At 36.6% G+C, this 24003-nt stretch overlaps 1 protein-coding gene across 2 annotated transcripts in view; it reads left to right on the top strand.

Moving 5' to 3' along the window:
* The window catches only part of Ctnna3 (catenin alpha 3), a 1374363-nt gene that overhangs the window by 1107732 nt on the left and 242628 nt on the right, over positions 1-24003 (top strand). For both annotated transcript variants that reach the window (XM_070021006.1, XM_070021007.1), the window contains one exon: positions 1035-1186. In XM_070021006.1, the coding sequence (XP_069877107.1) occupies positions 1035-1186 (152 nt within the window). The remainder of the gene's footprint in view (positions 1-1034; positions 1187-24003) is intronic.

Here is a 24003-nt window from a genome sequence, read left to right on the forward strand (position 1 = left end):
TATACTGTTAAAGTGAAAAATTCTAATGTTCATCTCTATTTCAGAAATTACATATTCCCTTTAATATGGAACTAATGTTACTTTATTCAGAAAAGCTGGTAAAGGAGGTAAAATGAAATCATGTTGCCAACAATGAAAACTCTTTATGATTTTTTTTTCTCAAAAAATCCTTAAATCTTTCTCACTTTATTTCACATGGATATAAAATCTAGGCCTTTGTGTGATTTTCTGTTTTTATTTCTTTTTTCTTTTCCAAAATGTACATAGAAGGAGACCTCGTGGCGCAACGGTAGCGCGTCTGACTCCAAAATGTACATAGGAAGATGATGGGGATAGTTTCTCTAATTATAGACATGATAAGGGACTGTAGGTCCTGATAACACTATTAGATTGCTTTCTTATTTTTGCATATTACAAGGGTTCAAATCGCTTTCTTAAGAGTTCAAACCGCCAAATCTTAGCAAAACAATGCTGGTGATACTGAATTCCCTGTACCTTGGTTGTTAGCTCTTCACACTGGCGTAACATTAGGGTGTATCAAGATTAAGTATTTTAAGATTTGATTCAAGTTGAACACTTAGAATATTACCTTGGATCTAATGAAGAAGACTTTTTTTCTGTCTAAGCTTAACTGTAAAGTGGATAAATCTATTTTTTGTGCTGGTCTTTCAGCTTGAATTTGGTTCATAGGCACTATTTCAGAGCTTTTTGCTCAGGGGTAGAGCTCCATCACTTGTGTCACAGTTCTATTTTGGTTTTTGGTGGTTACATAGACATAAGGTTCATGGATTGGGCTGCCTTTGAACTTGAACTCATTCTATCCTCACATCTTAGCCTTCTAAATATCTAAGATTATAGGCATGCCATACTAGTGCCCAAGAACCAAAATGATTTGTACTTCTACACTAAAAAAATATAAAGCCCATTAAGACAATATTTGTTTAAAATACAGAATTATAGAAAATAGATATGAAACCATGGAAATTTCTAAAATGCGAAGAAGATAACCTTTTCTTTGTTCTTTATTTCAATAGTCATTCCCGAGTTCGTAACACAAGTGAATGTTGCCTTGGAAGCCTTAAGCAAGAATTCGTTGAATGTGTTTGATGATAATCAATTTGTAGACATCTCCAAGAAGATCTATGATACCATTCATGATATCAGATGTTCGGTCATGATGATTCGAGTAAGTTTGTTTTACATTTTCTTGAGTTATTTCCACCTTCTTTCCCATCTGGAATGCCTGTAATGATCACAAGAAATGTTTTATTTCTATGCTGTATTGCCAACACTGAAATTCATCAGAGCTTCAGAAATTCATATGCTTCCCTAAAGTCAGATCTACTGTCACAAACTACACCTTAATGCATGTGGTTTACTATAACTTATGCAAATGAGCACATTAAATGTAGCAAGTGCAGAACGGATAGGATTCCTGTGTGCAGGTGTCTCATAGCATGTTCCTCAGCCAGTGAAATGGACACAAGAAATCTGCATTCCTTCTTCTAACAAATGGCTCCTCTCTTTCTCATCACCATACTGGAATTCATAAGAAACCATGTTAGAGAAGGCATTTCTAAAACTAAACTTGTCCATCTCAAATCACTGACTCAGAGATTGTTCTGCAGCAAATCTTACAGCTGCTAGAACAGCAAATGCCTGAACTGCCCCAGTAAGGGATTGTTTCTAAGAAAAGATACATTACCTTCCAGTGAGGCAAACTGCACCATTTGTTGTGAGTATATTGTACATTAAGAGGCCACAATTGTTTTCAGTGAACTATTAATGCATTCTTTAATGTTACTAAAATTGCAAATAATTTTCTTCAGAAAATGCAGAGGTATCTTACTGTAAGATGCACTCATCTAGAGGTGATCCCTGAGGTAAGGATTTGTACTTTCAATAATCTCTTTAGGAGCTAGTGGGACTCAGAAGTGAGGCCAGGATGGGAATGAAGCCAATAATGAGCCACTGCAGGTAACCAGGTCTTGATCCTGCTGCTTAACTCGGAAGGTACTGCAGAACACACTGCAGAATTATTCCACCTGAGGTGAACAAAATCTGCAGATTTATCCTCCTATTCATCCTTGGTTAAATGCTCCCCTTAGAGCTGTCACCTGGGCCACATGCTCAGAGCACATCAAGCTTTTGAGACCAAAGAAAGCCACCCTCAGGCAGGGTGGCAGGTGCTTGTAGTGGAAAGATTCGGGAGGCCTGGTGTGTCTAATTTCTAAGTACAAATTGAGTTTACTTTGAAAGCTTCTGGATTTAATTGTTAGCAAGCCCATGAGACAAAACTAGAAATGCCAAGATGGTGTGTGGGTAATGCATCAATGGTTTCTAAGGGGCCCCAATGTCGCTGGTTTTCCTGAGCCATCTATAAAAATGGGGTCACTTGTGGACTTTATAAAGTAAAGGGCCAACAGACATCAGGAGCCTCACAGGACAGATGAGAGATACTGAAAGAGAAAGGCAAAAGGTGTAAAAGCATTTTAGGGTTTGGGGCAATCTGAATGCAAACCCAATTATAGATGTCAGAGAGAATATGAAGATGTATATGGATAGTTCCCTGCTAATGATGATTTATCATTTTCTTATGATGCAGAGAAAATAATACCATCCTTCTAATTTTGAGTTTTGATCTTTTCCTGGGCTGGTGACATATGGCATGATGTTTTGTTGCAACTAGCTGTTGCATTTCCTAGCCACCCACCCATCAAGAGTCCACATAGCTGATGGTCTACAGTGTGGATAATCTGTGATGTTCGGTAGATTTATTAAATGTATTTTTGTTTCATTTTTTACTTCAACTTGCAATGGGATTGCTGGGTCTATCATAAATTGAGTAGAATCTGCAGTGATAAGAGAGATAAGTTTATATTGAGGCAGTTAGAAACGATGGCAGTATACCAACACAGAATCAGAACAACAAAGAAACCATACCAAGTATTCTTTTTTGTTTTTTGTTTTGTTTTGTTTTGTTTTTGCTCTTGCAATACTTTTTTTTAAATTTTATTTTATTTGTGAACATACTGTACAGAGGAGTTACAATTACATGAGCAGGATAATGCGTACATTTCCTACCAAGCATTGCAGCCTCCTCCTTTGTTTACCCTTCACATCCCTTCCCAGCCTCCCCCCTCCTCCCCAATCCCAATCCTTCTCCTTCCCCCTCTTCCCCCCCCCCACCAACGTTGTAAAGCTCGTTTTGGACATGACACCTTGTACTTCTCATTGTTGCAACAGGTCCACCTGTATCCTTAAACAACTGGTTTTTCCCCATCTCCTCCACAAGTTATACTGACATCAAATATAGTGAAAGCAGGGGTTATACTGTGGGGGAGGGACATACAAAGCAACAAAGAGATAATCTTATAAATGCTTTAGAAACACATGCATGAAAGAAAAAAACATTAAAATACATATCTAAGGGTTCATTTTCCTGACATCACATTATCTGACCTTTTCTGCTTGACTCATACATATACTAGATATTACAAATAAGGGAAACCATGGGACCTATGTTTCTTTGGGCCTGGCTTACTTCACTTAATATAATTTTTTCCAAGTTTTTCCATTTCCTAACAAATGGGGCAATGTCATTCTTTCTGATGGAGGCATAGAATTCCATTGTGTATATATACCACATTTTCTTGATCCATTCATCTACTGAGGGGCATCTGGGTTGGTTCCATATCTTAGCTATGGTAAATAATGCTGCAATAAACATAGTTGTGCTGGTAGCTTTAATGTGGTCTTGTTTGTAAACATTTGGGTAAATGCCCAAAAGTGGGATTGCTGGGTCATAGGGGAGTTCTATGTGAAGTCTTTTGAGGAACCTCCATACTGCTTTCCAAAGTGGTTGAACAAGTTTACATTCCCACCAACAATGAAGTAAGGTTCCTCTCTGTCCACATCCCCTCCAGCATCTGTTGTTGTTAGAGTTCTTGATTTTTGCCATTCTAACTGGAGTGAGGTGATATCTCAATGTTGTTTTGATTTGCATTTCTTTTATGGCTAGGGATGTTGAACATTTCTTCATGTGTCTATTGGCCATCCTTCTTTCTTCTTCAGAGAAGTTTCTCTTTAAGTCTTTTGCCCACTTATTTATTGGGCAGTTGTTTCTTTGAGGATTTGTTGTTGGGGGATTTAATTTTTTGAGTTCCAAGTATATTTTAGATATGAGACCCTTGTCCGTTGTATGGCTAGTAAAGATCTTCTCCCAATCGGTGGGCTTTCTATTGATCTTGCTAGCTATGTCATTTGCCCTGCAGAAGCTCTGTAACTTTATTTTTTTTTTCTTCTTCTTTTTTTTTTTTTTTTTTGCTTATGTGGTGCTGAGGAATTGAACCCAGGGCCTCAGGCATGCAAGGCAAATGGTCTACCACTGAGCCAACTTCCCAACTTTTGCAATACTTTTTATGCCTTACCTCTATGAATGAGTGAATTAGGGATAATGCAATGTTGAGAAGGTAGGTGGATCCAGGAAGGGACCTAAAACACATGAAGAAGATACATGAACTGTAGGATATGGTAAGCTCTTAACTTTGCCTGGCTATTTGAGAAGGTATACCAGCAAAAGTGCATATAGATGCCAGGGTGGAGAATATATTTTTTTCTGAGAAAATTGCCTAAGTAATGCAAAAAACTTATAACTTTTCTTGGGTTCCAGAATTTGAGTTCTTATTATCAAGATGGCTTATGGATAGCAAATCAAATTAGCTTGCCATTATTTCTACATAATCTTCACCTGCAGCAGTCCTCTGTAGGGCTGGAGAATAATTTATTGTAATTATTAATAGCCTAAGAGGGCAGTAATTTTTCTCTCTAGTCATTTATTATTCAAGGAAAATACTTGTATCTGTTAACTTTTACCTCATGGGATTAATCGAGTATTTTGTGTTCTTTGCTAGTGCTTATTTAATTTTTCAACACGATTTTCAGAAGAGACTAGAAAAACCATATTTTAATTAGAGTCTCTCTGTGGTCAAATGAAGTAGACTTGTTCCTATTTGTTGCTTCTCCCTCAATTAGAACTGACATTTGCTTATTCTTTTTCTTGTTTAAAACCCTGGGATAATTGGGTTAGGAACAAGGTTTGTTTATTTTCATTATCCTGCCATTGTATATGTATTTATTCTCCATTTTTATGTTAATATCAGTCTTAAATTCTACTTGTTAAATTTCATTGTGTTTTAGGGCCTTTGATTCTGAAGCAGGGACTCTACCACTTGATCCACACCCTCAGTCCTGTTTGCTTTCATTATTTTTCAGATAAGGTTGTACACTTTTTGTGCAGTGGCTAGTCTTGAACTTTGATCCTTTTCATCTTCTTCGGAGTAGTTGGGGTTTATAGGAGTGAACTACTATGCCTGGCCTCATTGTGTTTCCAAAGGCTCCTCACATCTGGTTGTACTCTTTAGTTGATCATTATTCAAACAGCATCAGTTAGAAACCTGAGACATAGAGCTTATGTAGATCTTTCATCTAGATTACAAAGTAAAATATACATATAGTCACTTTAATCAGATTGTGGTCTCCACTTGCCAGCTCTGGTTAAGAGCCATTAGCGATAAGAGCTTCTAGAATCTGGTGCTATGTCTAGCTAGCATATCCATAAGCAAATGATTTGAAAGAGTGATTTAAAAATTTTTTTTGTGTGAGAATACCATACAGAGGAGTTACAATTTCATGGGCAAGATAACGAGTACATTTCTTATCAAGCATTGTTGCCTCCTCTTTGTTTCCCCTTCCCATCCCTTCCCATATTCTCCTGCCACCCTCCTACCCAATCCTCCTCCTCCGACCAAAGTTGTAAAGTTTGTTTTTCGACATAACGACTTGTATATCTCATTGTTGCAATGGGTCCACCTGTATCCCTAGTTAAACGATTTGTTTTTGTCCTTCCCCTCCACAAATTATACCAACATCAAATACAGTGAAAGCAGGGGTTATTGAGACTGATAAAAGAGATGATATTCCTTTTTAGATATGCTTTATTTCCAAAAAAAGATAAACTACATAAAAATAAAGATATTGTACTTGAAATGATGGAAGAATGGAAGGAGATGAATCATCTCTGTTCCTCTGTCCCTGCACTCCAGTTCCCTGGGGAATGATGAGGGGGAATACCTTAGACATTCCTTGGGGGAAAGGCTGAAACAGAAGTGATCTTTGATTCAGGTAGATGAAAATGTCTATTCTTCCAGATTGTCCTTTTATCACAGAAGATAACAGAATTAATCTGGTGGAATATTTTCTTTGCAATGTCAAATTTAATGCTGACCAACACTATGGCCTGAGAACTGTAAAGCATTTGTGTTTTTCTGCCTTCTTCAAAGTATCTAATTAGCATTACTATTTAAACAGCAGGTTTATAATGATGTAAGTTCAGGGAAAGCCAGTCTCTGTTCCTGAGGTCTTTGTCTGTGAATGTACTGGAATTCTATGTCTGAATTTTCAAGAGTGTTCTTCAATGCCCTCAAAACAATAAATGCCAGTTTAAGATACAGAATGTCATATGTTATAGCTGTATAAAATTTTATTATATCCGTCTATACTCTATATCATGATCAATTTTTGTGATAGCAGTTATTTAGACTGTTGGGGATGGTTTTTTAAGTTCCCAAATAAATACTGTGATATCTGATATTCAAGTCGACTCAATATGTGGACTGAGAAGGAGGTAGGAAACCATTAACAATATCATAGTAAGGAGGTATTTCATTTGCATTCACTATATGGGGACAAATTGTACATTTATAGAGAGTCCACATAATAAAATGGCTAAAATAGAGCAAGGATCTCACTTGCCTCCAGTTTCCCTCTTTGGAAGCTAGAATTGATGTTAATCCTACTTCAATATGTTATTATGCTGATAAAATGAGCTAGTAGAAAGGAAATGGTTAAGAGTACTTTGTCATTTAGAACTAGTATTATTTTAATATAGAGCTAGTACTTAACTAACTTGGGATTGCTTATTTCTTCACAGAAAATGTAGAAATATGCTTGGGTGCAACACAAAAGCAATAGTGAAAGAATAACAAATGTCCTAAGAAAAAAGTATGTTCATTGACAAGGTTTCACTTATATAAGAAGATACGCTTATGACTGTCACACGTTTAAATGACAGATAATTTATTGCAAACTGTGCTTTTGAAACCATGTTAGTTTAAGCTAGCATTATAATTTGGTACATCCCTTTCCATTTTGCTCCTCTCTTCTCAACATCACACATGCTAAGCAAGCACTCTACCACTGAACTATACCTCTAGCCAAGGCATATATTTTGGATATGTTCATCTACTCAGTGAATTAGGCAAATAAAATCAAGTTTAAAAGTTATATACCCCTCCAGGGGCTGGTGGTTCACACCTGTAATCCTAGCTACTCAGGAGGCTGAGATCTGAGGCTCAAAGTTGGAAGCCATCAAGAAAGTCTATGAGATTCTTATCTCCAATAAACTACTCAAAAAGCTGGAAGTGACATTGTGGCTCAAGAGGTAGAGCACTCATCTTGAGCAAAAGAAGCTCAGGGACAGCACCCAGGCCCAGAGTTCAAGTCCCAGGACCAGCTATAAAATAATAAATAAATAAATACAAATTATACAACCTGATATGTATGAAATGTTTTTTATACAAATCATTTACATGGATTCTGGAATTAGGATGCAGTTCAGAACACATTCAGTTTACCTAGATAGAAAAACCCAGCATCTGATTATAGAATAGATTCAGGAATGGGCAGATGTATGGCTTTACCTGGAATGACACATAGTTTCTTGAGATTATTCATCCCACCATAATTTCTCTGAACGTTTTTCCTTTGTACAGTTTTCTTTTAAGTGCATGGTTTTAGGAAAGCCTTTTAGTTTTCATTGCTTCTGTAGGTAACTGTTGTCTCTACAGATTGTCAATTATTAACAATGTAGAATGCAGCCTCCTACAATCAGAATTTTGTGGAATTAAGATTGGTAATGTTACGTGGCACCAATGGCTCATGCCTGTAATCCTAGCTACTCAGGAGGGTGAGATCTGAGGATCATGGTTCAAAGCCAGTCCAAGCAGGAAAGTCTCTGAGATTCTAATCTTCTAACCACCAGAAAACCAGAAGTGGTGCTGTTGCTCAAGTGGTCGATTGCTTGCCTTAGCTGAAGAGCTTAGGGACAGCTCTCAGGCCTAGAGTTCAAGTCCTATGACCGACAGAAAAAAAAAAAAAAGATTAGTACTGGTAAATTGTTGAACGAACATTGTGTAGTAGGGAATGATATGATAAGTTCTGTTCTCAACGCTACATGATACTATTTATGTTGTTACCTTGAATGCTATCATTATTTTCTTCACTGGAGAGGAAAATGGAAGTATATTGCTGAATTTCTTCTTTTTGGTATCATTACAGTTAAAGGATTAAGCTTTGCTTCTGAGAACAAAGAACAAAAGCAAAGTGTCCATGCTACAAAGAAGTATAAATTATACATGAAATGAACAATGAAGTATACAATGAAACTCAAGTCCATATATCCACATAGTATAACAATCTTCTTTAAAAATGTATTGTGTAATAACATTAAAATTAATATAATAAATTTAGCGATGTGAAAAATTACATAGCATTTTTAAGAAAAATTGAAAGGATGTAAACACACTGATTAGTTATATTTCTGTAGTGGAAGACAGTGTAGTTATGATGTCAGTTATCTCCAAATGGATTTGTCGATTAAGTGTTCTCCTCAGAAAATTTCACAGAGGAACTTTTATGAAAATTGAGCATCTGAGTTGGTTACAAAAATACATACATTTGTCAAAACTCATCAACCAAACCGCATATGTAAAATAATATTTAAATTGGATGTAAATGAAATGGAATTTTAAGGCATTCAATTTAGCAGCTAATTCTGTAGGGAAAAAAACTGATTTTAATTAAATAATGTCATATCAAACTATACAAACCAGCTAGTTCTAAAAGCTTCCTTTCATTATTAAATTCTAAAATCTCACTTTTTACAAAATGAGTGCTTTTACATTTTCTTATGCATTGTTTTATAAATATTGGTATTATTTGAGCTCTCTTTTATTAATTCTCTTTGCTGATGTTTGTAAGCTATATACTACCTTAGATGAGGGGTTGGTAAATTATAACCTTTGGACCAGTTTTCTCTCAGTTTTTTGCACACAGCAAACTGTTGTTCCAAGTGCTCTGTTCTAACACTCTGATAGCATTAAGTGGCTTCTGCAACTAACTATCCAATTTACTCTTAGATTAATTGTTCTTCACCAATCTAATTCTCCAAAATATTTGATTGTCCAAAGCTTCTTTTCTCTAATTTTCTTTAATTTTGTAACCATTCACCACCTCTGTTAACCTTTCATCTCCAGACAAAATTCTCAGACCCTTTCTGGTTTTCTCTCTAAACTGAAGACTTCCATTTTTCTGGGTACTTTAACAGTTTCACCTTTTCTTTTTCAGATCAAACTAGAGTGTTTTATTTCTCACTCACTCTTTCTCTCCTTCCCTCTCCCCTCCCCTGCCTACTCTTTTGCGGTACTGGGGTTTCAGCCCAGTATTTTGTACTTGCTAAGCAGGTATTGTACTTAAACCACACCCTCCCTTTTTTGAAAATGTGTTTTCCAATCAAGGTCTGCAGTTATGCTCTGATCCTGGTTGGAACTGCAGTCCTTTTATTTATACTTCCCATGGATCAGGTTTGACACACAAACACTGTCACTATGTGCAGCTTTTTCTTAGCTGATATGGGGTCTCACAAATATTTTGGCAGGCTAGGCATAAACTCCTTATTTCAGACTCCCGAGTAGCTAAGGATTACAAGCATAAACCACCACAATTAGCATATCTAACATTTATTTATTTCCAAATTTTATTTAAGTGCCCTTGTGCTTTGAAGATAGAGTCCTTTGGCTACTAAGTTCTACCCTATTTCAAAGTCTACAAGAAAAATTCCATTTTCTTTTCAGAATTTTGTATCATTTGATCAGCAGGGAAAAGTAAAATTTAACCTAGCTTTTATCACACTTTTTGAGACTCAACTTTTGAAGTGAATATGATTTTTAAATGTGTCAATTTTATTCTCACATTATTTTTTTTCCATTTTAATAATACGGTAGTAATAATTTATCCAACTCTGATTGGAAGGTCAAATGAATTTTCATCATGACTTGTTCAATTAGGGGAATGCTTTTATGCTCAGTAGTTTCCTTGGTCCTGAATGAACTGCTGAGAGCCTGTGGTCTGTCTTCTTCACCCAGGAGGCTTCTGTCCATCATGCTTGCCCCCAATGATTGCTGTTCCCTGTGGAGCCAGTCTTTCCAGCCCCAGGGAGCACTTTTTCCTCCAGAGGCATAACTGTTATCAAATGTTCACTTCTTCATGTTTTGCAGAACTCTGTTGACTGTGGTGAATCTAGGCAGGCACCGTTTCAAATTTATTTAGCATGCAAAGATTTAACAGCTTTTCATTTCTCACTGTTAAGCAGACTTCCTAAATTCACCGTCGGCCCCTTTGTTCTTCGTTCCCACTGGAGTCTTGCCTGGAAAAAATCCACTTAAAATACTGCCCTTTCTGGGGAAGTGCTATGACTCCTTTGTAGTGTCCAAGCCAGTTTGTGAGGAAACCAGCTAGCAGGACACGTCTGATGAAAACTTAATAATACTTTTTTTAAAAGGCACACAGCAAATTTAAGCTTTATATGCAAATTTAAGTCAGATCTTACCAGGAACAGTTCTGTAAGTGAGCCCCATGCTGTTGCCTGGCAATGGCCAGTTAGAGCTGACGTCTCATGCTCTCAGCACAGTTAATGGCCTTCCTCCTGGGTACCATTAGAAGAGACTTTTTGACTAAGGGAACAGAGGTGACCAGACTATTCACTGAGAAACCGGTGTTGAGTAAGCTACAAAAGCAATGTTAGTCAGTGATCTCAGTTGCTCATGCAGGGAGAAGAATGTTCGGGCTAAAGTCTTTTGGAGAAGTACTCTCTCTCACCAAAAGGTCAAAACCACTGGACTGGCAGGTCTGCACCTGGTCCAAAGAGGCTTTGATGCACACTAGTCTTGCGCTCCTTGAGTTCCATCCACACAGGCAGAGTTCAGAAAACTCTCAAGAGTAAGTAGTTCAATCTAAAGAAACCACACATGTTTCCTTTGAAATCTCCTTGTGTTGAGGGATAATCGCTAGCCTTGTGAAGGATGATGATAGGAAGACAACTTAGTTGTGGAATGTCAAGGATGCTTTTGTAAGTATGTAGTTTTATGCTTGCAAGTATGGGGTTTTAATTCCATGCCCCATGCTTGCTAGGTAGATGATCCACAGCTTGATCTCCTCCTTAGTCCTTTGGTTTATTTGCTTTATTATTCAGACAGGGTCTTATATTTTTCCCCCTTTCTATTGTGATTTTGATGTTTCCTGACTGGGAATATAGATAAATATGAACACACCCAGTTTATTTGTTGAGATAGGGTCTAGCTAACTTTTCGTTCTGGCTGGCCTTGAATTATAAACCATCTCTTAACGTAATTATTAAGTGATTTGTACTAGAAATAAACTTACTTTAGTAAAAAAATAAATTTGATTTATATTAACAAAAACTTAATGATTGTCCAGAATATACCAAAAGGGAGCTCAACTCTTACTTCAAGTGAGAAGTCTGTCTGTATGGCTACATTTCAAAACCAACTTTTAAATGTTTGAGAGAAAACACTCTGAAGAAAATCAATTTATACATTGATGACTCTGAGGAAATAGCTACAGAGTAGCTAACAGAGGGAGGGAGGCTGGAGAGTTTTATATTTCTGGTATCTATGAAGCAGGTGATGGGGTTTCAAAGAGAGAAATATTATGGAATGTAAGAGCAAATGACCTGTAAGAAATTGAGGTGCTTGAGGTCACACAGTGATAAGAGAATCGTAGGAGGAACGGAAGGGCTTGGTTAGGCCCCCACCTCAGACCGTTTTCTTTTGCCACAGTAGAAAGAAACAACTCAATGTTTTTACACCACAGGAGCCTGTAGGCTTCGCTGATTTGCTTTTGTTCAAGGGCCACTTACAAACGCATAAACCCCAAGAAGCACTTTCTTTTGGACAACTGGTTGAAGAACACTTACCTTACATCTCTTCCTTGTTCCCTCAGACTTTGATCTGCTGTCTGTTTCCCCACTTTGTGAAACCACTCACCCTCCTGGCATCTTTCTGCTTATGGAAAACCCATGTTTTCCTCTACAGAGATCTCGCTGGATCTGCACTCACATTCACTTATCCACCACCTTACAGACATCGCCTGCATAGCACCACCATTTCAGTCTCCCTGTATTATTAAGTTTATGCTCACATATTATTTGTCAGGGCCATGGACATATTTCAACCTTATTACTTTTTCCTATTGTTTTCTTCCCCATACAATTTAGGTTATAAGTAATGAGGAAGTGTGTGTGTGTGTGTGTGTGTGTGTGTGTGTGTGTGTGTGTGTGTGTGTGTGTGTGTGTGTGTGTGTGTGTGTGTGTGTGTGTGTGTGTGTGTGTGTTTATACCAGCATAAGGGAACTGTGCCTTAGTTTTCTATTTTGTTTTGTTCTTTTCTAAACTGTTGCCCTACCACTTGAGTCACATCTCCATTTCCAGTTTTTGCTGGTTGATAGGAGATGAAAGCATCAGCAACTTTCCTTCCCTAGCTAGCTTCATACCATGATCTTCAGATCTCAGCCTCCTGAGTTGCTATATAAGCCACCAGCACCCAACTCCAAGGATTTCTAAGTATTGCATTTTGTGGTCATAATGTAATTGTGAACATGTAATTGTTAGTAATGAGGATATTTGTTTTCACTGAAGCTTCTATGCAGTTGGGTCCATGTAATTATGCAGGTGCAAAGATTGCTCTTTAAAGATGATAAAAATTGTTGAATAGCCAGATGAGTCTTCCTTGATTGTACTCATCAACCTGTGGGGCTGTAGAAGAAAGATCTCTCAGAATGGAATTTTCTGAAATGTGGTTAAACATAGTAACTTCTATCATCTGTCCCTTTGGTTATATGTTCTGAAATGTCACAAAATTTTCACAAATTTGGTGATTAAAATGTGTTTTATGCCATCTCTCATTATAAGATTTGGAACAGCAGAGACTTAATAAAGTCATAAAATATTAGAAAGACAATGTAAAATTATTTTCTAACCCCAAAAAATATCTATAAAATACATTAAAGTACATTTTAACTGGTCCACAATGGTCTGCATATATGTATGTATATGGATGTGTGTGTATATGTATGCATACATGGAAATAAAACCAGAAATTTTAATAAATTTTCTATAGTCATTGAAATTATTGGTTTGGAAGTAAATTCAGATTATTTGGTAACCAAAATTTTCTGTAAACAAAAACATACAGAGCTTTATATGTCCGGTACTATTTGAAGACTGAGGTTCATTCAGTAAGGGGGAAGAGAGAGATGGAGATTTGGAGATAAATGATCTCTCAAAGTTGCTACTAAAGGAAGATACAAATTTTAAGTAAATACTAATCATGGTCTTTATGCTTCACTAAATGCATTGATCAAATGCAGTTTTCAAGAATTCCTTCACCTCAGGGTAAGGAACCCCTTCTAAAGAGATTTTGGAAGTTTGATGATGCTGATGACGATGATGATGATAGTGATGATGATGATGATGATGATGATGATGATGATAACAAAAATGAGGTTTGAACTTGAAACAATATTTTTGTATTTGCAATGAGTTGAAACCAAGTATACACCACAAGTATTTTAACTGCCTGCCTGTCTCTGGGGAAGTGTAAGAAATGAGACTGTCAGGCGGGCACATTTGCCACCAGGGCAGCCAAGGTGAAGGGATTTCAGCTTCAGGGATGTGTTGAGTCAGTTCCAGAGTTTAACATGTCACTGATTGCAGAGAATGTTGGTGCTCAATTGACGGGAAAAATTTGCTAATCTAAATACAAGTGGGAGATGTAAATGCAAAATGGTATGAACTCACCAATTAAACACACAGAGACTGCATTACTTCTTCAGATGCCTGGTTTCTATATTATCTTGGAGGCTTTACACAGTAGCTTCAAAAGAAGCATATCAATCAGAGAAGATTAAAAAAAATGGTGCTGTTATTGGGACATTGGATTCGATATCAGAGGATTCTGATTCTAGCCTAAGCTATATTCCACAGAAGCTTAAGAGACCTAATTCTCCCTCCCCCAATAGGTTGTGACCATTATAGTAAGGGTATCACTTGCTTATTAAATGTATTTTAGGAAACCCCTTATTCCTATCTCCCCCACTTGCTTCTCTTAAATGTTCTTCCTCTTGCCCCATCACTTTCTTTGATTCCTTCATTAAATAGCCTTTGTATCCACTTATTTTTATTTCTCAATATTTTATTTATTTATCAATAAGTTTTATTGAGTACCCCACCATGTATAAAAAAAATCTATTTGACAAGTGTATAATGACAGATGAGGTCAAAGTGATGTACAGAGGAGTTACAGTTACATGTGTAATGTAGTGAGTCCATTTCTTATCACATTTTCTTGATCCATTTATCTACTGAGGGACATCTAGATGAGTTCCATATCTTAGCTATGATAAATAATGCTGCAATGAACATGGTTGTGCTGGTACCTTTAGTAAGGCCTTGTTTGTGGCTATTTAGGTAAATGCCCAAAGGTGGGATTGTGGGGTCATAGGAGAGCTCTATGTTTATTTTTTTGAGGAATCTCTACACTGCTTTCCAGAGTGGTTGAACAAGTTTACACTCCCACCAACAGTGTCGTAGTGTTCTCTTCTGGCCATATCCCCTCTAGCATCTGTTGTTATTCTATTTCTTGATTATAGCCATTCTAACTGGGATGATGTGGAATCTCAATGTTGTTTTGATTTGCATTTTTTTGTGGCCAGAACATACAAACACATACATACATCAATGCATGGAACCCTCCAAAAATCTGTTCTTCAAGCAGTAAAACTAAGATGATATAGTAGATAATAGAGGATTGGCAAAGTATATATTGTGTCTCAATATTGGGCTTAGATAGAGAGTATATATTTTGTCTCAGTATTGGGCTTAGATAGAGAATAGTCTATACAATTTTTAACCCAGTGCTGTCTAGCACAGGAAAGCACTGGGGATACCCTACATTTGAATAGACAGCAGACACAATGAACTGAAGGTGTGGAAGTGAATCTTGATAAATCTACTGATCTTATAATTGGTCAATTAAATTATCTTTAGCTTTATTTCCCCAAGCACAGGTATTTCTAGCAAAAGGCAAATAATTTCTTTAACTTAATTCTAGCCCTCTTAACACAGGAAAAGGAAATCTACTCAGTTCCATCATCTTTTAGTAGAGGGAATAGTGAGTTGTGGTGTTCAGATGGAGTGTAGCCATTATATATATATATATAATATAATATATTATATATATATATATTTATATATACCATAATATATGTAGTCTGTCGTGCTTGTCTAGGAACAGACAATGTTGACATGAACTGTAAATGTACTATCCAGTGTAGTATTTATATATGGCTGTTGAACACTTGAATTTTGACTAATGTTAATGAGATATGTTATGTAAATAGAGTACTTTGAAGAGTTAGTAAATATATATATATATCTTACATAGGTTTTTACATTGTACATGTAAATTAATATTAACTATATGTTTAAGTCAAATATTTCCCAATCATAACTTTTAATCAAAAATATCCCAAATAGTATAATAATTTGTCATGCATAAATCATTTTAATGTTACTATTAACAAGCTTAAAATTATATTGCTGTAAATTATAGAGTTGACAGAAGAAGTGGAGGTTTCCAAACTTACTATGGAGCTATAATTGACTGGATTCATGTGAAAGAAATAGAGAGCAAATATCTTTTTGTTGTTTGTTTTTGGCCATTGTATGGTGTGAATGTTTTTAATGAAGTAACAAACACAGAGGAAATCTGATTCCATTGTAGCATACTTCCTTATTAGCCATCAAATTTATTTTTGTTTGTCATGTGATATGGGAGAGTGGATGTGTGGGTTTGACCTAGGGTATGAATTTTCCCTCTGATAGGGTTTGGACTTTCCTTAGACTGTAACTGCAGGTAGATAAGAGTGTTTTTGTTTGTTTGCTTTTGTTTTTTGTTTTTATTTTTGTTTTTGTTTTTTTTTGCCAGTCCTAGGGCTTCAACTCTGGGCCTGGGCCCTGTCCCTGAGCTCCTTTTGCTCAAAGCTAATAACACTCTACCACTTGTGCCACACTGCCATTTCTGGCTTTTTTTGTGGTTAATTGGAGGTAAGAGTCTCCTGGGCTTTCCTGCTTGACCTGGCCTCAAACCATGATCCTCATATCTCAGCCTCCTGAGTATCTAGGATTACAATCGTGAGCCATTGGCTCCCCACTTAGAGAAAGTATTTTAGAGAAGAAAAACAAAATGCTTAAATAGGAATACAGGTTGATCCATTGTTACACTATAAGGCACTATGATGAAAACAAATTTTACAACTTTGTTGGGGGGGAATAGTTGTGAAGGGGGGAGGGAAGGGATGGTAGTGAAAAAGCAAAGAGGAGGCAACAATGCTCAATAGGAAATGTTCTCATTACCTTGCTCATGTAACTGTAACCCCTCTGCACAGTATTTTTACAATAAATGTACAAAAAATAAAAAAGTAATAAAAAAGAAAGGGAATGGACAAAGAATTCAGGTTGAAGAGGAGAAACTATCAAAAGAGATTGACTAGAGGCGACCAGAGACATAGAGAAGCAGAGCAACACGGTCTCAAAAATCAAGACAAGAATATTTCAGTTGGACAGCGTGTTATTTTAGGACTGATGAGAAGATGTGTTTATTGTAGATGAGAACATGTAGTGCATGTTCCTCTGGGCACTGTCCTGTTGCCAGGTGCTCTGAAATTGACGAAGAAAGCCAGAGCTGGCCAAAAGAGTTGAATAGCTAAATATTGAGAAAATTCCCAGCTTATTAGAAGTAGCTTACTTTCACAGTGCTTAGATCAAACCAGGGATTTGGCACAGGAAAAGTGAGGCTGAAGTTGTATTGAATGTGGTCTTCAGGAAGATAGGTTTAAAGAGAACCACTTTGCTTAGGGTTGCCATTTAGAAAGAATGTATGTTGTCTTCATGCGATCATGTAAGAAAAGTAACAAAAATACTCTGACATCCTGACAGTCATTACAGCTCCCACTCTATAAAGTAAACACGTTATATTTATAGAAGTATGAAATTATATATTGGAATTTGATAAGATTATTTTTAATAAACTATTGTAATTGTAGAGTTAATATACAGAGGGTTTAGAGTTACATGAATCCGGTAATGAGCACGATTCTTTTCGAACCATGTCTTCCCTTCCCTTGCTCTCTCTCAGTTTTTCCCTCCCATCCTCACCCTTAAGATGTACAGTTCATTTTCCACAGTCTCTAGAGAGTACCACCACTGTTACACACCAGGACATGATAAATTGCATAGGACTTTCAGCATTCACACACTGAAGCAAAAGGAGATATATACATATATATGTGTGTGTATACATATATATATATATATATATATATATATATATATATATGAGGCGTTGACAAAGGCTCTCTAGCTATGTGCATGTGATCATTTCAATTACTGTTTTATGAAATGAAATCCAAGAAAAGGAAACAAGAGACATTTTTTAGTTGCCATTGTTACAGTCTTGTTTTCTGTTCCACTTGTCTTGTTTGTTAGTTTATCTGTATTTGGGAGGGTAAGGGAGGGCGCAGAAAAAGTGGAACAAGGGTGAACAAATACAACAGTGCTACTCACGAATATCAACATTTTAAGGCCTCTGTGTATTGAGCTCAGCACAGTTTTTGCTTCTCTTAGATTTTGCTGTTGATTTGTGCTATCTTGGCTCAGAAGTCCTCTCCTTTTTTGAGCCTTTAATGAATGTTCGCAGAGAATCATTAGTCTTTTCTTGTGTATTTTCTGAAGTAATTGTCTTTTTAAAATTTTAATTTACTTTATTTTTACTATGGAGGTGATATGCAGAGGGATTACAATTACATGACTCTCATCTTTAAACACAATCTTTAGCTACCAATTTCTTTGAAGAGACTTGTTTCTTACAGTAGGTTCAATGAAATGCTCTGTTATTTTTTCTTCTTGATCCAATGATGGCTTTTGATTTGATCTCAGTTCCTTCTCTGATGGAAAGATTTACTCCTGTGTTCCATTTCCAACTACAAGCTTATTATGATAATTAATAGTTACCTCTTCAGAGAAGTTTCTCTTTAAGTTTTTAGCCCACTTATTTATTGGGCAGTTGTGTCTTTGAGGATCTGTTGCTGGTGGATTTAATATTTTGAATTCCAGGTATATTTTAGATATGAGACCCTTGTGTGTTGTATGGCTAGTGAAGATCTTCTCCCAATCCGTGGGCTTTGTATTGATCTTGCTACCTATGTCCTTTGCCATGCAGAAGCTCTGCAATTTCATGCAATCCCATTTGTCCAATCTTTCTTTGATTTGTTGTGTTTCTGGGACTCTATTAAGAAAATTTTGGCTGGTGCTTTGACTCTGACGTCTTTGATCACTTGGAGTTGATTCTGGTACAGGGTGATATATAAGGATCTAGCTTTAGTTTTCTACAAGTGATTAACCAATTTTGCCAGCACCATTTACTGAAGAGGCTGTCTTCTTCCATTCTATTTTTTAGCTCGAAGATTATATGGCTATAGGTCTGTGGGAAGAGGAAAGAAGGATGGCCGATAGACATATGAAGAAATGCTCAACCTCCCTAGCCATAACAGAAATGCAAATCAAAGCAACATTGAGATACCACCTCACCCCAGTTAGAATGGCTAGGATCAAGAATTCTAATAACAACAGATGCTGGAGGGGATGTGGACAGAAAGGAACCTTACTGCATTGTTGGTGGGAGTGTAAACTTGTCCAACCACTTTGGAAAGTAGTATGGAGGTTCCTCAAAAAACTCAACATAGAGCTCCCCTATGACCCAGCAATCCCACTTTGGGGCATTTACCCAAATTCCCAAATAAGACTATACTAAACAAGGCCATCCTAAAGCTACCAACACAACTATGTTTATTTCGGCATTATTTACCATAGCTAAGATATGGAACCAACCTACATGCCCCTCAGTAGATGAATGGATCAAGAAAATGTGGTATTTATACACAATAGAATTCTATGCCTCCATCAGAAGGAATGACATTGCCCCATTTTTTAGGAAATGGAAAGACTTGGAAAAAAATTATATTAAGTGAAGTAAGCCAGGCCCAAAGAAACATAGGTCCTATGATTTCCCTTATTTGCAATTACTAGTATATGTCTGAGACAAGCAGAAATGGTCAGATAAATTGATGTTAGGCAAAATGAACCCCAAGAGAAGTATTCAAATGTTTTTTCTTTCTTGTAATTGTTTCTAACATATTTATTAGATGATTTCTTTGTTGCTTTGTATGACCCTCCCCCATGGTATAACCCCTGCTTTCACTGTATTTGAGGTTGGTATAATTTGTGGAGGGGAAGGGAAAAAACAAGTTGTTTAAATAGGGATACAGGTGGACCCACTGCAACAATGGGATGTACAAGTTATGTTGAAAAACGAACTTTACAACTTTGGCCGGGGTTGGGGGGGGGAGAGAAAAGTGGGGGTAGGGGTGGGGGAGGGGAAATGGGAAGGGATGGGAAGGGGAAACAAAGGAGCAGGCAACAATGCTTGATAAGAAATGTACTCATTACCTTTTCCATGTAATTGTAACCCCTCTATACGTTATTTTCACAATAAAAAAAAAAGAAAAGAACTCTAAAAAAAAAGATACAAGAAGAGCAGGAACTTCAAATTATTTTTAGAAGAAAGTACCATTTTCTCCTTGGTCAGACTGAAAAGAATTCACCCACTGGCTACACAAGAATATTTCTTTTACAATACTACTAATATATAATCTTTCCACCTAACTGATTTTTTGCTAATAATTTTATGCTCAGTTTATAATAGATTTCAAAACCACTTTATAATTATTATATAAATAACAATAAATATTGGCGAGTGCAAATGGTTAAATTTGAGTTTTATTATGAAAATAGCACTATTGTTAAAAAATGTAAAAATTGAGCACAGTCAATAGTAAACTTAAGCCTAGCTTTCTTATTCCTCCACCTCAATTTTGTCTTCCTAGGTTAGTTTTATTTTTAGTAATTAGTTACATATGTTTTCAGATCATTTTTACATAAATGTTACATGTATAATAATCTGGGTAGTTATATATTTTGTTCATATTTTTCATAAGAATGTCATCATTGTATATTTCCTCTTATGATGTTATAAGGAAACTCAGTTATGAGAAACACAGAAGCCACCATTTAAGAGGCCAAATTATGAGTCTTTATTGGAAAGCCTGAGGACTGCTGGTAGACTCTTGTCTCAAAGACCAACAGCCTCAAATGCAGCTAGCACTAAGCTTATATAGGCCAAAACCACAGAAGGTGTGTGGAGTCAAGCCCAATAAAAGTGTTATACATGAGCAAAGCAAACCAAATGAGGACACGTAAACCTAAGAGAAAAGCAAACCATGTAGGGAAACAATCAAGAAAACAAGGGCCAATTATCTAGGGGAAGCATAGATCCAGCCTCCTTACTCCAGTGAAATCTGATTTAAAAAATTTTTGTTGGTCATGGGGCTTGAACTCTGGGCCCAGGCACTGTCCCTCAGCTCTTCAACTCAAGGCTAGTGCTCTACCACTTGAGCCACAGTACCACTTCCAGTTTTTTGGTGGTTCATTGGAGATAAGAGCCTCACAAACTTTCTTGCCTGGGCTGACTTTGAACCTTGATCTTCATATCTTAGCCTCCTGAGTATCTAGGATTACAGGCATGAGCCACCAGGGCCCGGCTTGATCTGATTTTTATAATCTACCTTTAAGTCATGTCTGTGGTCTCTTTGTTATAATCTCTCAATGGGAAAAGCATGAAAAGGCAAAGTGTTTTCTAGAGATAGGACAGCAGAAAAAGGAAAATGACTCATATTTTCTGGTCTTCTGTTGAAAACATGGAAAGCCTATATAATGTCAGGGATGGGATAGTTCTTTGTTGCCAAAGTTAAACCATAAATTCCTGAAATAATAAAGCTGAGCTGAACTTAGATGTTTCTAAGTCCTGTAGAGGTGAAATGAGCTAGCCAAGTCAATGTTACCAATTAGTGTCCAAATCAGAATTCAAATTCAGCTCTACTGACTGAATTCTAAGCAAGCAAACAAGAGAAACAAAACATACAATCCATTCGATTTTATTATCATATATTAAACAGCTCAAAAACAGTACCTAATGGCATTTGAAATCATTGGCCAAGAATGGAACACATCAACATAACGAAAGAGACAAGTGATAAGCATCGTAGAGAGAAGGTGAAATTAGTTCTTCTGCAAGAGAAAATGAGGTAGGAAGATCAAGTGAAATAATTCAAATGAATTGAATTTGCTTTAGAAGTGAAGCAATGAGAAAATGCTCTTCTTTTTAAAATAAAGTTCCCAACAGAGACTGAGAAGATCAAACAGAGGTAAAAGTTATGCCCTTGAGCTCCTGGTAATGAAATCTAGCCTGAGGCAAGGAAGTTTTGTTGAGAAATCACCACCTGACTGAAATTTCACATACAGACTCTCATTTCACCCCTACAACAATCCTTGAGATAGGGAATTAGAAAACCATTTGATTGATAGGAAAGGAAGCCTGTAACTTAAAATTATTCCTCCAAAGTCACTTTGATAGACAGTGGCCCAACAGGATTAAGACTCAAACATTTCTGTCCAGTTTTATTCATCCTCCAAAGCCTGTCTTCATTGTGCTACATGCACGGATTTTATTAATACTTAAAGTATGAAAGATCTCTTTGTTACATCTAAAGTGCCAGGATATGAAGAGGTGGGAAATTAATTTGAACAATTCTGAGTAATTAAGAATTGGAAAACATAATTTAATTCAATTATAAAGAAGCTATATTAAGAAGAGAGGATTGGTTGGTTAGACAATGTACATTGTTTCATAAGGATTTTCTAAGTCCTGTAAATGCCTTGTCATTTATCTGTTGTGGTTTACATCTCAATTTCTTTGAAGCCTGAAACAAATTGAATAGTTAAATACAGAAGAATTGATAATGAAGGAGACCAGTGGAGGCTGAGAACTTAGGGTTGGGGATGGAGGGATATAGCTCAATGTAGAACTCTGAGTTTGAATACCAAAGACAGAGAAAGAGAGAGAGAGAGAGAGAGAGAGAGAGAGAGAGAGAGAGAGAGAGAGAGAGAGAGAGAGAGAGAGAGAGAGAGAGAGAGAGAGAGGAGGGGTGGAGGAGAGATCCCACTATTCTACTAACATTGCCCAATCGAAAGAAAACAGACAGACTACTATAGTTGATATCACTCCTTAAAAGTAATAGCTTTAGATTCTTCCTGGTGGATAAATAAAATTTCAGCATGTCATATTTTGTGATCCACTCATTGACTGTGGGATGCTTGGGTTATCTCTGTACGTTGGGAATAATCTTCAATAAACATAAGTGTACAGATGTCTTGATTGCATCCTGACTTGTAAACTTTTGGATAACTGCCAAAGGATGGTATAACTGGATCATAGAGTACTTCTACTTTTAGTTATCGGAGGAATCTCCATTTTACCCTCCATAGTGATTATACTAGTTTATATTTTCACAGTACTATATTAGAGGTCCCTACCCTCACATCACTGCCAGTGTTTTGGTTGCTCCATGGATATATTAAATTGAAACCCTTTTGTACATTTCTCTGAAGATAGTAATAAAAATAGAGAAAATATATAGAAATCCATACCTCTTTAAAAGAAAAAATAGTTTTTAAAGCTAAAGCTATTCATTTGAAAGAGCAGAAGCAAAGAAGAAACAATAATGTTGGACCCAAAAATTATTCCAGTTTTGAAGATTTATCAATGATAGATTGAAGAGCATTTTGAGGAAGTGCTGGATTCCTCTGTTCTCTGGGGACAGTGTGTAGTATTGCTGATTGTCCTGGGAGGTATGCATGGAAAAGGAATTAGAAGGGACCAGGCAGTCATAGAACTCATTGTCAGAGCACGCATTGGAGGCATCTAAGAGTCTTCCAGGGTGACCACCATTTGTGGCCAGCACTATCATCACACCTGTTACTATCTGAATGATAACTTGTCATATATGCTGAGAATCTCTTTCTTCAATCTCATTTAGAGATTTAAAGCTTCCCTAAATTAGACAAAAAGGATACCTGTGCTATCTCTCAATTTTGCTCCTCTATGTGGTAATGACTGTGAAGCCATGTCTGGTTTAGTGAAAGAAACCACAAGCAGAAAGCAAGCAACCAACCATCTCTAAACAAACAAACAAACAAATGAAGCAAGGAGGAAACACCTTAGATACCAAAAACATGTAAAAAAAATCATTCTAGAAAAAACTTCAGGGCACTAGTAATGTGGTAGATAGAGTTACCTAGTTGGAGCACAAGGAATTCTGCCACCATTTCATAAGGGTTTTCTGAAGAGGGTGCTCTGTATCTCCTGAGTCCACTTTGACCATTTCTTTTTTTAAAAAATATTTTTATTGTAAAGATACTATACAGAGGGGTTATAGTTAAATGAGTAAGGTAATGAGTACATTTCCTATAGAGCATTGTTACCTCCGCCTTTGTTTTCCTCTACCATCCCATCCCTTCCCACATCTTCAACTTCTCCATCCCCGTCTCCCCAAGCTGTTAAGCTTATTTTCAACATAGTGTCTTGTATGTTTCATTGTTACAATGGACCAACCTGTATCCTTGTTTCAACATTTTGTTATTTCCCTTCCCCTCCCCAAATTAGAAAAAATGTATATACAAGATGCAGGGCACTGGAATCAAATACAGAGAAAACAGGTATAATACCATGGGGGAAGAACACACAAAAGAAACAAAGAAAAATTGCATAGTACGTTATAAGTACATTAAAAACAACA

The sequence above is a fragment of the Dipodomys merriami genome, unplaced genomic scaffold, assembly GCF_024711535.1.
Source record: "Dipodomys merriami isolate MVZ:Mamm:240054 unplaced genomic scaffold, mDipMer1.0.p SCAF_14, whole genome shotgun sequence".
NCBI classification, from domain to species: domain Eukaryota; kingdom Metazoa; phylum Chordata; class Mammalia; order Rodentia; family Heteromyidae; genus Dipodomys; species Dipodomys merriami.